The 16,946-nt window shown below is 35.9% G+C and overlaps 1 protein-coding gene across 1 annotated transcript in view; it reads right to left on the bottom strand.

Moving 5' to 3' along the window:
- The window catches only part of Ser (protein serrate), a 337,260-nt gene that overhangs the window by 38,081 nt on the left and 282,233 nt on the right, over window positions 1–16,946 (bottom strand). The window contains exons 7-8 of the mRNA XM_071692678.1: window positions 5,843–5,955; window positions 664–781 (exon numbers count right to left, since the gene is read on the bottom strand). Coding sequence (XP_071548779.1) covers window positions 664–781; window positions 5,843–5,955 — 231 coding nt within the window. The remainder of the gene's footprint in view (window positions 1–663; window positions 782–5,842; window positions 5,956–16,946) is intronic.

Genomic DNA, 16,946 nt, shown 5'->3' with positions numbered 1-16,946 from the left:
TTGTGCTGAGCGAACAGTGGGGATGTGCTGTACGATGACCGCCAATGCTGCTCTTGCCTTCCACCAAAGTTTATGAGGTTGTACTTTATTCCCGCCCGTTTGGTACCATATCCATGAGAATTCGGTTGGTCGTGGAGGCCAGGCTTCACTGGGCACTGGTCAAGACAACACGGCGAACAGATGGCACTGCTGCCATGATAACCTCCACCTTCACTGCACAAGTGCCACGTCAGGAAATCAGTTCTGTCATAATGTTTAAGATCTGGTGACGAATACAGATGACTATACAGACCACACCCTCGTGTCTTGCCTCAGGCGAAGAACAACTTTGTAAAGCCAAGAATGAGGAAGGAGATTCGTGTGAGGCCTCACGAGGCACTAAGTGTGAGGAAGCACGAGACATTGTTAACGTGTAACATTACCAGGTAGGAACTCCGGAAGCAGTTAACCTGTGGTCGACCAGATAACTGCCGATGGTACTTCCAGGTTGACCTCAAGGGATTAAACTAGGAAGGTCAACACACACTTAACCCCTTGAGCACGACCCTTGGATACGTTGACATGACCTTTCACCCGATCCTTAAGGGTCAGGTCAAGTGTCATACTATCATACTATGTCTAGGAATGGTGAGTAATGTGAGGCACTACACGTTAGATACTCACTCTGCTGGCACTTGTCCCCCGACCATCCTGGCGAACACGTGCACTGGAACCCTCCGTTGACCTCCATGCACGTGCCACCGTGTTGGCACGGCCCGGGTGCACACGGATCCTCCACAACCTGTACGTCCACGGTGGGAGAAGCAAGAGCATGAGGTTAGCGGTAGACTCAACATTCCTCATACAAGTAATAATCTCTACAACAGAACCACAACATGTGACCACACAACTGGTGATGAATACAACCACAACTTACCACAAATGACCACACAACTGGTGATGATGTATATACAACCACAACTTACCACATATGACCACACAACTGGTGATGAATACAACCACAACTTACCACATATGACCACACAACTGGTGATGAATACAACCACAACTTACCACATATGACCACACAACTGGTGAAGATGTATATACAACCACAACTTACCACATATGACCACACAACTGGAGATGAATACAACCATAACTTACCACATGTGACCACACAACTGGTGATGAATACAACCACAACTTACCACATATGACCGCACAACTGGTGATGAATACAACCATGACTTACCACATATGACCACACAACTGGAGATGAATACAACCATGACTTACCACATATGACCACACAACTGGTGATGAATACAACCACAACTTACCACATATGACCACACAACTGGTGATGAAAACAACCACAACTTACCACATATGACCAAACAACTGGAGATGAATACAACCATAACTTACCACATGTGACCACACAACTGGTGATGAATACAACCACAACTTACCACATATGACCACACAACTGGAGATGAATACAACCATAACTCACCACATGTGACCACACAACTGGTGATGAATACAACCATAACTTACCACATGTGACCACACAACTGGAGATGGGTACAACCACAACTTACTACATGTAACCACACAACTGGAGATGAATACAACCACAACTTACCACATGTGACCACACAACTGGAGATGGGTATAATGTCATAGGCAGACACACAACCCACAAGAGAAACATTAGCCCTCTTTTTTTTTTTTTTTATTTATATAACTAATCGCCGTTTCCTGAGTTAGCGTCTGGAACGGACGAAGAAAGTTCGAATGCGCTCACATCTATTCTCTAGATGTCATGTGTAACGCACCGAAACCACAGCTCCCTATCCAGATCCAGGCCCCACAGACCTTTTCATGGTTTACCACGAACGCTTTATATACCCTAGCTCAATCCGCTCACTGCACGTCGATCCTAGTATATCACATCGTTCCAATCTACTCTATCCCATGCACGCCTTTCACCCTCCTGCATATTCATGCCCCGATCACTCAAATTCTTTTTCACCTCCAATTTGGTCTCCCTCTTCTTGTTCCCTCCACCTCTGACTCATATATCCTCTTTGTCAATCTTTCCTCACTTATTCTCTCCATGTGACCAAACCATTTCAACACACCCTCTTCTGTTCTCTCAACCACACTCTTTTTATTACCACACATCTCTCTTACCCTTTCATTACTTATTCGATCAAACCACCTCACACCACATATTGTCCTTAAACATTTCATTTCCATCACATCCACCCTCCTCCGCACAACCTTATCTATAGCCCATGCCTCGCTACCATATAACATTGTTGGAACCACTATTCCTTCAAACATACCCATTTTTACCCTTTCAGATATCGTTCTTTCTTTCCACACACTCTTCATCGCTCCCATAACCTTCGCCACCTCACCCATCCTCTGACTCATTTCCCTTACCATGGTTTCATACGCTGCGAAGTCCACTCCCAGATATCTAAAACGTTTCATTTCATCCTGGTCTGCTCCATTCAGACTCAGTCTGATGCTCTGTACATGCCTTCACCTCTTATTAATCAATACCCTTCCATACAACTTACCAGGTTCATGCTTGCCGCCAGTCCTCACACACCTCACTATGATTCATAAATGCTGTGATTATCCTTACCAACCAATCAACAACACAGTCACTCCTTTCTTAACGAATTCAAATGCATTACCATGTACTGCAGACGCCTTGCCACATTTCATCTTACGACTTTCACCACCTCTGCTCTCTTCACCAGATCACTCTCCATGAGTCGCTTCGCATACCACCTTTACCCAAACACCCTGTCATTAAAAACATACAAAAGTCCTTCAAAATACTCCAAATCCTCCTCACTTCATCATTACCTGTTACCACTTCTCCTTTTGTTCCATTCGCCGATGTTCCTATCTATTCTCTTGTTCTTTGCACAATACGAACCTCCTTCAATGCAACTTCCTATTGACCTCCTGCCGCATTTTCTTGCTTATACTCCTTCCCTGTAAATACTACTCATATACCTGTCTTACTTATACTTCCCTGTAAGTACTACTCACATACCTGTCTTTCTCTTTTCCTACCAACTTTACTTCTTCATTCCACCACTCACTATCCATTCTAATCTGCCCACCTCCCATCTTACGCATGCCACATGCATCTCTCGCACATGCCATCACTGCTTCCCTAAATACCTCCCATTCCTCACCCCGCTCCCCCTCGCTTCATTTGCTCTCACCTTTTGACATTCTACACGCAATCTTTTCTGGCATTTCTTCACACAAGTCTGTCTTCCAAGATCGCTTACACTCACCACTCTCTTCTCCCCGACATTGTTTCCTCTTTTTCGAAAACTTCTACAAACCTTCACCCTCGCCTCCACAAGACTGTGATAAGACATCCCTCCAGCTGCCCCTCTCAGCACATTTACGTCCAAAAGACTCTCTTATATATGCCTATAAATTAATACGTAATCTAATAATGACCCTTGACCATCCCTCCTACTTACTTGAGTATATCCCTTTTTTTAAGCCAGGTATTCCCAACCACCAATCCTTTTTCAGCACATCCCACAAGCTCTTCACCATTCCCACTTATAACAGTGAATACGCCATGCACACCAATTAAACCCTCCACTGCCATATTGGTTAATTTCGCAGTCAAATCAGCCATCACTAATAACTAGTCACCAAAAACTGCTGACACACTGACTCAGCTGGTCCTAGATCACTTGCCTCTCAAGATCTTTCTTGCCATGACCAATGATTATTAATAATCACGATCTCTAGCCATCCACTTTCAGTTTTACCAACATCAGTGTGGAATTAATTCACTATGGCTCTGTGGTGAAGTTAGGTCATGTTGTCCAAGGTCATCTTCCTATAACACATCTTTCATGTGTTGTGCCTCACTATAAGCCAACACTTCCCTGATCATTATTGATCACATTACCTAATACTGTACAATACAATATCATGATCAACATCATTATTGATCACATTACCTAATACTGTACAATACAATATCATGATCAACATCATTATTGATCACATTACCTAATACTGTACAATACAATATCATGATCAACATAATTATTGATCACATTACCTAATACTGTACAATACAATATCATGATCAACATCATTATTGATCACATTACCTAATACTGTACAATACAATATCATGATCGACATTATTATTGATCACATTACCTAATACTGTACAACACAATATCATGATCAACATTATTAGTGGCCACCATTTCTCTTGTATTACTCAACATTATTATTGTTACACCCTCAATATTAGCACTACTGTATCCTCTAAACATTATACTATTAATCAAACATTATCTGTATTTATTTAAACATTAACACTGTGGTATTATTTATACATGAACACTTGTATCATCTAAACAATAACTGTTGTATTATCTAAACATTAACACTATTGTATTATTTATACAATAACACTTATATTATCTAAACATTAACACTGTTGTATTATCTAAACATTAACCCTATTGTATTATCTATACATTAACACTATTATATTATCTAAACCAACACTTGTGATACCTAACCGTAATACTGTCATATTTGCTAGATATTGGAAGTGTTCACCATCACAACAGTTATACTCGCCATCACAACAGTTATACTCGCCATCACAACAGTTATACTCGCCATCACAACAGTTATACTCGCCATCACAACAGTTATACTCGCCATCACAACAGTTATACTCGCCAGTGCAACAGTTATACTTGCCATCACAACAGTTATACTCGCCATTACAAGTTATAATCATTCAGCAGTTATACTCGCCATCACAACAGTTATACTCGCCATCACAACAATTATACTCACCATTACAACAGTTATACTCACCATCATAACAGTTATACTCGCCATCACAACAGTTATACTCGCCATCACAACAGTTATACTCACCATCACAACAGTTATACTCGCCATCACAACAGTTATACTCACCATCACAACAGTTATAATCGCCATCACAACAGTTATACTCGCCATCACAACAGTTATACTCGCCATCACAACAGTTATACTCGCCATCACAACAGTTATACTCGCCATCACAACAGTTATACTCGCCAGTGCAACAGTTATACTTGCCATCACAACAGTTATACTCGCCATTACAAGTTATAATCATTCAGCAGTTATACTCGCCATCACAACAGTTATACTCGCCATCACAACAATTATACTCACCATTACAACAGTTATACTCACCATCATAACAGTTATACTCGCCATCACAACAGTTGTACTCACCATTACAACAATTATACTCGCCATTACAACAGTTATACTTGCCATTACAACAGTTATACTCGCCATCACAACAGTTATACTTGCCATTAAAAGTCATACTCACCATTACAACAGTTATAATCACCATCACAACAGTTATACTCGCCATTACAACAGTTGTACTCACCATTACAACAGTTATACTCACTAACCACTGCGTCACAACAGTAATGCAGAATCATTTTCACAACTACAACAGTTTTTGTGATAACCGTCAACTACCTCGTGCATTATATCACATAAACATTCAAAAGTAATAGTAACAACAAAGTAATAGTAAAAACAGGAAAGTAATAGTAACAGGAATGTAATAGTAACAGGAAAATATCAGTAACAACAGGAATGTAATAGTAACAATAGGAAAGTAATGGTAACAATAGGAAAGTAACAACGGGAAAGTAATAGTAACAGGAAAAGTAACAGTAACAGGAAAGTAACAGCAACAGGAAAGTAACAGTAACAGGAAAGTAACAGCAACAGGAAAGTAACAGTACGGTACCTCACAGTTCTCGCCTGAGAATCCTTCAGGACATGTACAACGGTACTCATCTGGCGCCGTGTTCTCACACGTACCTCCGTTCACACAAGGGTACCGTCCACAGTAGTTAAGATCTGCGGGTATAATAGTAGGGTCAGTGGTGCATACTTACGTTCCTGTATCATCCATATATGGTACTATACTACCAGGGTATGATACTATACTACCAGGGTATGGTACTATACTACCAGGGTATGGTACTATACTACCAGGTTATGGCACTACACTAGCAGGGTATGATACTATACTACCAGGGCATGATACTATACTACCAGGGCATGATACTATACTACCAGGGCATGGTACTATACTACCAGGGTATGATACTATGCTAGCAGAATATGATACTATACTACCAGGGTATGGTACTATACTACCAGGGTATGATACTATACTACCAGGTTATGGTACTACACTAGCAGGGTATGATACTATACCAGCAGAGTATGGTACTATACTACCAGGATATGGTACTATACTAGCAGAGTATGGTACTATACTACCAGGGTATGGTACTATACTAGCAGAGTATGGTACTATACTACCAGGGTATGGTACTACACTAGCAGGGTATGGTACGGTACCACTCAGGTATGGCACTATACTAACAGGGTATGGTACAGTACCACTAAGGTATGGTACTGCACTAGAAGGGTAGGTTACGTTGCCACTCACGTCTGTTAGTGTACCAGAAGGGTAGGGTACGGTAACACTCGGGTAGGGTACTACACTACCAGGATAGGGTACGGTAAAGTACAGTTATGTACTGCATGGTATATCTAATCACAGTACAGTACAGCACAGTACAGTGAAGTACAGTACAGCACAGTACAGTGAAGTACAGTACAGCACAGTACAGTGAAGTACAGTACAGTACTGTAATGTATAGTACATATCAGTAGAGTTCAGAACAGTACAGTAAAGCATATTCCATTAAAATAGTACAATACAGTACAGTACAAGACAACAAAGTATAATACAGTACACTAAATAAAGTACAGTACAGCACAGCACACGAGAGTACAATAAAATACAGTACTGCATAGTACAGTACAGTACACTACAGTGCAGTACATCACTGTACAGTACAGTATAGAACAGTGCAGTACTACAGCAGAGCATAGTACAGTACAGTACTGTACAGTCCTTTTAGAGCACGGTACTATACAATACAATTTAGTACAGTATCGGACAGTATAGTATGATATAGTATAGTGCAGTAGAGTACAGCACAGTACAATAGTATAGTATAGTATAGTATAGTATAGTATAGTATAGTATAGTATAGTATAGTATAGTATAGTATAGTATAGTATCGTATCGTATTAGTACAGTATAGAATAGTATTAGTATAGTATAGTATAGTATAGTATAGTATTAGTACAGTATAGAATAGTATTAGTATAGTATAGTATTAGTACAGTATAGAATAGTATTAGTATAGTATAGTATAGTACAGTATAGTATAGCATAGTATAGTATTAGTATAGCATAGTATAGTATTAGTATGGTATAGTATAGTATAGTATAGTATAGTATAGTATAGTATAGTATTAGTACAGTATAGAATAGTATTAGTATAGTATAGTATAGTATAGTATAGTATAGTATAGCATAGTATAGTATAGTATTAGTATAGCATAGTATAGTATTAGTATAGTATAGTATATTATAGTATAGTATAGTATAGTATTAGTATAGTATAGTATAGTATAGTATAGTATAGTATAGTATAGAATAGTATAGTGTAGTATTAGTATAGTATAGATACTATAGTATAGTATAGTATTAGTATTAGTATAGTATACTATAGAATAGTATAGTATAGTATAGTATAGTATAGTATAGAATAGTATAGTATAGTATAGTATAGTATAGTATAGTATAGTATAGTATAGTATAGTGTAGTATAGTATAGTATAGTGTAGTATTAGTATAGTATAGTGTAGTATAGTATAGTATTAGTATAGTATAGTATAGAATAGAATGGAATAGAATAAATAGAATAGTATAGTATAGTATAGTGTAGTATAGTATAGTATAGTATAGTATAGTATAGTATAGTATAGTATAGTATAGTATAGTATAGTATAGTATAGTATAGATAGTATAGTATAGTATAGTATAGTATAGTATAGTATAGTATAGTATAGTATAGTATAGTATAGTATATTATAGTATTAGTATAGAATAGTATAGAATAGTATAGAATAGTATAGTATAGAATAGATAGTATAGTATAGTATAGTATAGTATAGTATAGTATAGTATAGTATAGTATAGTATAGTATAGTATAGTATAGTATAGTATAGTATAGTATAGTATAGTATAGTATAGTATAGTATAGTATTAGTATAGTATAGTATAGTATAGTATAGTATAGTATAGTATTAAGTATAGTATAGTATAGTATAGTATAGTATAGAATAGATAAATAGTATAGTATAGTATAGTATTAGTATAGTATAGTATAGTATAGTATAGTATAGTGTAGTATAGTATAGTATAGTATAGTATAGTAATAGTATAGTATTAGTATAGTATAGTTTAGTATAGTATAGTATAGTATAGTATAGTATAGTATAGTATAGTATAGTATAGTATAGTAAAGTATAGTATAGTATTAGTGTAGTATAGAATAAAATAGTATAGTATAGTATAGTATAGTAGAGTAGAGTATAGTATAGTATAGTATAGTATAGTATAGTATAGTATAGTATAGTATAGTATAGTATAGTATAGTATAGTTAGTATAGTATAGAATAGTATAGTATAGTATAGTATAGTATAGTATAGTATAGTATAGTATAGTATAGTATAGTATAGTATAGTATAGTATAGTATAGTATAGAATAGTATAGTATTAGTATAGTATAGTATAGTAAGTATAGTATAGAATAGTATAGTATAGTATAGTATAGTATAGTATAGTATAGTATAGTATAGTATAGAATAGTATAGAATAGTATAGTATAGTATAGTATAGTATAGTATAGTATAGTATAGTATAGTATAGTATAGTATAGTATATAGTATAGAATGTATAGTATAGTTTAGTATTAGTATAGTATAGTATAGTATAGTATAGTATAGTATAGTATAGTATAGTATAGTATAGTATAGTATAGTATAGTATAGTATAGTATAGTATAGTATAGTATAGTATAGTTAGTATAGTATAGTATAGTATTAGTATAGTATAGTATAGTATTGTATAGTATAGTATAGTATAGTATAGTATAGTATAGTATAGTTAGTATAGTATATTATAGTATAGTATAGTATAGTATAGTATAGTATAGTATAGTATAGTATAGTATAGTATAGTATAGTATAGTATAGTACAGTATAGTATAGTATAGTATAGTATAGTATAGTATAGTATAGTATAGTATAGTATAAGTACAGTATAGTATAGTATTAGTATAGTATAGTATAGTATTGTATAGTATGGTATAGTATAGTATAGCATAGTATAGCATAGTATAGTATTAGTATAGTATAGAATAGTATAGTATAGTATAGTATAGTATAGTATTGTATAGTATTAGTATAGTATAGTATAGTATAGTATAGTATAGTATAGTATAGTATAGTATAGTATTAGTATAGTATAGTATAGTATAGTATAGTATAGTATAGTATAGTATAGTATAGTATTAGTATAGTATAGTATAGTATAGTATAGTATAGTATAGTATAGTATAGTATAGAATAGAATAGTATAGTATAGTATAGTATAGTATAGTATAGTATAGTATAGTATAGTATAGTATAGTATAGTATAGTATTAGTATAGTATAGTATAGTATAGTATAGTATAGTATAGTATTAGTACAGTATAGTACAGTATTAGTATAGTATAGTATAGTATAGTATAGTATAGTATAGTATAGTATAGTATAGTATAGTATTAGTACAGTATAGTATAGTATTACTATAGTATAGTATAGTATAGTGTAGTATTAGTATAGTATAGTATAGTATAGTATAGTATAGTGTAGTATAGTATAGTATAGCATTAGTATAGTATAGAATAGAATAGATTAGTATAGTATAGTATAGTATAGTATAGTGTAGTATAGTATAGTATAGTATAGTATAGTATAGTATTAGTACAGTATAGTATAGTATTAGTACAGTATAGTATAGTATAGTATAGTATAGTATAGTATAGTATAGTATAGTATAGTATTAGTACAGTATAGTATAGTATTAGTATAGTATAGTATAGTATAGTGTAGTATTAGTATAGTATAGTATTAGTATTAGTATAGTATAGTATAGTGTAGTATTAGTATAGTATAGTATAGTATTAGTACAGTATAGTATAGTATTAGTATAGTATAGTATTAGTATAGTATAGTATTAGTATAGTATAGTATAGTATAGTATAGTATAGTATAGTATAGTATAGTATAGTATAGTATAGTATAGTATAGAATAGTATAGTATAGTATAATATAGTATAGTATAGTATAGTATAGTATAGTATAGTATAGTATTAGTATTAGTATAGTATAGTATAGTACAGAATAGAATAGAATAGAATAGAATAGAATAGAATAGTATAGTATAGTATTGTATTAGTACAGTACAATACAGTGGAACATAAATCCGTACAGAACAGTACAGTACAGAACAAGACTCTACCGTATAGCATAATACAATATAGTACAGTAAAGTACAAGACTACACCGTATAGCATAATACAATACAGTACAGTACAGTACAAGACTATACATTACATTATAGTACAGCTGATGGTAAGTGGTCAGGTGAGGCCAGATTACAGTAATTGTGATAACTGATGAGTGCTAGTCAAGATCACATAACGGTAATTTATTGTATCATAATAATCATCACTTGTATTATGATCATCATTACTCTTACATATAATGATCATCACTTGTATTATTATCATCATTACTCTTACATATAATAATCATCACTTGTATTATGATCATCATTACTCTTACATATAATAATCATCACTTGTATTATGATCATCATTACTCTTACATATAATAATCATCACTTGTATTATGATCATCATTACTCTTACATATAATAATCATCACTTGTATTATGATCATCATTACTCTTACATATAATAATCATCACTTGTATTATGATCATCATTACTCTTACATATAATAATCATCACTTGTATTATTATCATCATTACTCTTACATATAATAATCATCACTTGTATTATGATCATCATTACTCTTACATATAATAATCATCACTTGTATTATGATCATCATTACTCTTACATATAATAATCATCACTTGTATTATGATCATCATTACTCTTACATATAATAGTCATCACTTGTATTATGATCATCATTACTCTTACATATAATAATCATCACTTGTATTATGATCATCATTACTCTTACATATAATAATCATCACTTGTATTAAGATCATCATTACTCTTACATATAATGATCATCACTTGTATTATGATCATCATTACTCTTACATATAATAATCATCACTTGTATTATGATCATCATTACTCTTACATATAATAATCATCACTTGTATTATGATCATCATTACTCTTACATATAATAATCATCACTTGTATTATGATCATCATTACTCTTACATATGATCATCACTTGTATTATGATCATCATTACTCTTACATATAATGATCATCACTTGTATTATGATCATCATTACTCTTACATATAATGATCATCACTTGTATATTATCGTCATTACTCTTACATATAATAATAATCACTTGTATTATGATCATCATTACTCTTACATATAATAATCATCACTTGTATTATGATCATCATTACTCTTACATATAATAATCATCACTTGTATTATGATCATCATTACTCTTACATATAATAATCATCACTTGTATTATTATCGTCATTACTCTTACATATAATGATCATCACTTGTATTATTATCGTCATTACTCTTACATATAATAATCATCACTTGTATTATGATCATCATTACTCTTACATATAATAATCATCACTTGTATTATGATCATCATTACTCTTACATATAATAATCATCACTTGTATTATGATCATCATTACTCTTACATATAATAATCATCACTTGTATTATGATCATCATTACTCTTACATATAATAATCATCACTTGTATTATGATCATCATTACTCTTACATATAATAATCATCACTTGTATTATGATCATCATTACTCTTACATATAATAATCATCACTTGTATTATGATCATCATTACTCTTACATATAATAATCATCACTTGTATTATTATCGTCATTACTCTTACATATAATGATCATCACTTGTATTATTATCGTCATTACTCTTACATATAATAATCATCACTTGTATTATGATCATCATTACTCTTACATATAATAATCATCACTTGTATTATGATCATCATTACTCTTACATATAATAATCATCACTTGTATTATGATCATCATTACTCTTACATATAATAATCATCACTTGTATTATGATCATCATTACTCTTACATATAATAATCATCACTTGTATTATGATCATCATTACTCTTACATATAATAATCATCACTTGTATTATGATCATCATTACTCTTACATATAATAATCATCACTTGTATTATGATCATCATTACTCTTACATATAATAATCATCACTTGTATTATGATCATCATTACTCTTACATATAATAATCATCACTTGTATTATGATCATCATTACTCTTACATATAATAATCATCACTTGTATTATGATCATCATTACTCTTACATATAATAATCATCACTTGTATTATGATCATCATTACTCTTACATATAATAATCATCACTTGTATTATGATCATCATTACTCTTACATATAATAATCATCACTTGTATTATTATCATCATTACTCTTACATATAATGATCATCACTTGTATTATGATCATCATTACTCTTACAACACACAGACACACACACACACACACACACACGGGGAGGGGTCCAGATGAGAGGGAGGGTTGTGAGAGCGGGTAACCCACTGCACATTTCAAGTGTATTAAAGAGAGATTATAAATGTATTGATTACATGGCAACCCTACACCATCATGGCTGGAATCCTTCAGCTGTTGGTAATCCTTCATATGTCCACACAAATCCCACATCAAAGACGGAAACCAATGACGAACGATCGTAACGAGGCCGATGGGGACGCGGCGGTCGTTTGGAGCAAATTGGTGGCCATATGTAAGGTTGGTCCCTGCCTGACCTTACGAGGGAACCTTGGATACACTGCTGAGGGAGGGAGCTGCCGCCACGCTGGCAACACTGGCTGACCAGGAAGAATGTGAGGAAGATGACGGTGATCATGAGTGGGATCAGGTACATACATGAAGAACATGAGAATGTGAGGAAGATGACGGTGATCATGAGTGGGATCAGGCACATGTAGTATGATGAGTTACAACATCACAACACAACTACAACCAGTTATGGTAATGAAGTTTCCTGCATGAACTTCTTCACAAACACAAGTACATAATTCATGTGATGACAAGTGATGATAATTACAGGACCATTACAGTGCTTTACCTCATGTAATCAACAGTGTTAGCTTAGGTTACAGAACTACAAATATAAACTATAAATCCCATACATAAACCTTATCAAACTACGAACATATACAAAGATGTACAATAAACCACCTAATTGCCTTACAAAACCATGTACAATAAACCACCCAATTACCTTACAAAACCATGTACAATAAACCACCTAATTACCTTACAAAACCATGTACAATAAACCACCTAATTACCTTACAAAACCATGTACAACAAACCACCTAATTACCTTACAAAACCATGTACAATAAACCACCTAATTACCTTACAAAACCATGTACAACAAACCACCTAATTACCTTACAAAACCATGTACAACAAACCACCTAATTACCTTACAAAACCATGTACAACAAACCACCTAATTACCTTACAAAACCATGTACAACAAACCACCTAATTACCTTACAAAACCAGCAAAAAACAAAGAAAAACTTCAGAGGTTTACAATTCCTTTATGAGGATTGTGAACAGATGTTTTCAGAATGTTTCAAAACTGTTAGGTTAACTCATGATGATCATTACATTGTTAGAAAGAAATACATTAACTAGAAATACGTTGTGTAGTTACGGAAATAATACGTTGTGTAGTTACGGAAATACGTTGTGTAGTTACGGAAATACACGTACGTAGTTCAACATATCTTCATGAGCAGAGCTGTAGTTAGCTACTATGATAATTATGTCAACAAGAACAATAATATTTTATATTTCAACACAACCACATAAACACTGACATAAAACATTACTAAAAATCTTGTACATACACATGTATAGAAGAAAATGGTGAGTGGGGATGAACCTTCTGGTGTACTATCCTGTCTCCATGTATAGTGGTGGGTGGGGAGGAACCTTCTGGTGTACTGTCCTGTCTCCATGTATAGTGGTGGGTGGGGAGGAACCTTCTGGTGTACTATCCTGTCTCCATGTATAGTGGTGGGTGGGGAGGAACCTTCTGGTGTACTATCCTGTCTCCATGTATAGTGGTGGGTGGGGAGGAACCTTCTGGTGTACTGTCCTGTCTCCATGTATAGTGGTGGGTGGGGAGGAACCTTCTGGTGTACTATCCTGTCTCCATGTATAGTGGTGGGTGGGGAGGAACCTTCTGGTGTACTATCCTGTCTCCATGTATAGTGGTGGGTGGGGAGGAACCTTCTGGTGTACTATCCTGTCTCCATGTATAGTGGTGGGTGGGGAGGAACCTTCTGGTGTACTATCCTGTCTCCATGTATAGTGGTGGGTGGGGAGGAACCTTCTGGTGTACTGTCCCGTCTTTACCAAGGGTGGTGGTGGTGGTGGTGGTGTGAGAAGTCTGTCCTTTTACCATGTTGATACATTAGGGAATATAAGACAGTAGCTGAGGTATAACCTTGTCTTCACATGTACTACATAATAGGATTTAACGAAGCCGATCACATAATAACCGGAACACATCAAGTGATAATAGAAAGGGAGGGGAGTGGAGGGGAGGGGAGAGGGACACATAAAATAACAGGAGAAAGTTAGCGGTACGAGAAGGGTGGGGGGTGGGGGGGGATGGTAAACCCATCATGTGGCATAATTCACATGTGCTCAGATCTGGATCAGCCAGAAACTGGAGGCAAGAAGGGCGTAACCGCCACTCACTCTGCTTGGGCAGGTCTTTACAGTATTACCAACGTGTAGACTGAACTCAGTGTCGCCAACACCATAACTTCCTACCTCCTCCCAATGTGTACCTCACCATCCCCCACCTAATGTGTCACAATGTGTACCTCACCATCCCCCACCTAATGTGTCACAATGTGTACCTCACCATCCCCCACCTAATGTGTCACAATGTGTACCTCACCATCCCCCACCTAATGTGTCACAATGTGTACCTCACCATCCCCCACCTAATGTGTCACAATGTGTACCTCACCATCCCCCACCTAATGTGTCACAATGTGTACCTCACCATCCCCCACCTAATGTGTCACAATGTGTACCTCACCATCCCCCACCTAATGTGTCACAATGTGTACCTCACCATCCCCCACCTAATGTGTCACAATGTGTACCTCACCATCCCCCACCTAATGTGTCACAATGTGTACCTCACCATCCCCCACCTAATGTGTCACAATGTGTACCTCACCATCCCCCACCTAATGTGTCACAATGTGTACCTCACCATCCCCCACCTAATGTGTCACAATGTGTACCTCACCATCCCCCACCTAATGTGTCACAATGTGTACCTCACCATCCCCCACCTAATGTGTCACAATGTGTACCTCACCATCCCCCACCTAATGTGTCACAATGTGTACCTCACCATCCCCCACCTAATGTGTCACAATGTGTACCTCACCATCCCCCACCTAATGTGTCACAATGTGTACCTCACCATCCCCCACCTAATGTGTCACAATGTGTACCTCACCATCCCCCACCTAATGTGTCACAATGTGTACCTCACCATCCCCCACCTAATGTGTCACAATGTGTACCTCACCATCCCCCACCTAATGTGTCACAATGTGTACCTCACCATCCCCCACCTAATGTGTCACAATGTGTACCTCACCATCCCCCACCTAATGTGTCACAATGTGTACCTCACCATCCCCCACCTAATGTGTCACAATGTGTACCTCACCATCCCCCACCTAATGTGTCACAATGTGTACCTCACCATCCCCCACCTAATGTGTCACAATGTGTACCTCACCATCCCCCACCTAATGTGTCACAATGTGTACCTCACCATCCCCCACCTAATGTGTCACAATGTGTACCTCACCATCCCCCACCTAATGTGTCACAATGTGTACCTCACCATCCCCCACCTAATGTGTCACAATGTGTACCTCACCATCCCCCACCTAATGTGTCACAATGTGTACCTCACCATCCCCCACCTAATGTGTCACAATGTGTACCTCACCATCCCCCACCTAATGTGTCACAATGTGTACCTCACCATCCCCCACCTAATGTGTCACAATGTGTACCTCACCATCCCCCACCTAATGTGTCACAATGTGTACCTCACCATCCCCCACCTAATGTGTCACAAAGTTGTGCTACAGGTGGTGTTTGTGCTACTGGTGCGTTCTGTGTTGTTACTGGTGTGGTGTGTGTTGTGCTACTGGTAGTGTGTGTTGTGTTACTGGTAGTGTGTGTTGTGCTACTGGTAGTGTGTGTTGTGCTACTGGTGTGGTGTGTGTTGTGCTACTGGTAGTGTGTGTTGTGCTACTGGTAGTGTGTGTTGTGCTACTGGTAGTGTGTGTTGTGCTACTGGTGTGGTGTGTGTTGTGTTACTGGTGTGGTGTGTGTTGTGTTACTGGTAGTGTGTGTTGTGTTACTGGTAGTGTGTGTTGTGCTACTGGTAGTGTGTGTTGTGCTACTGGTGTGGTGTGTGTTGTGCTACTGGTAGTGTGTGTTGTGCTACTGGTGTGGTGTGTGTTGTGCTACTGGTAGT

The sequence above is a fragment of the Panulirus ornatus genome, chromosome 53 (genome assembly GCF_036320965.1).
Source record: "Panulirus ornatus isolate Po-2019 chromosome 53, ASM3632096v1, whole genome shotgun sequence".
Lineage (NCBI taxonomy): Eukaryota > Metazoa > Arthropoda > Malacostraca > Decapoda > Palinuridae > Panulirus > Panulirus ornatus.
Note: the sequence above shows the minus strand (reverse complement) of the source record. Positions and strands in the feature narration are given on the sequence as shown.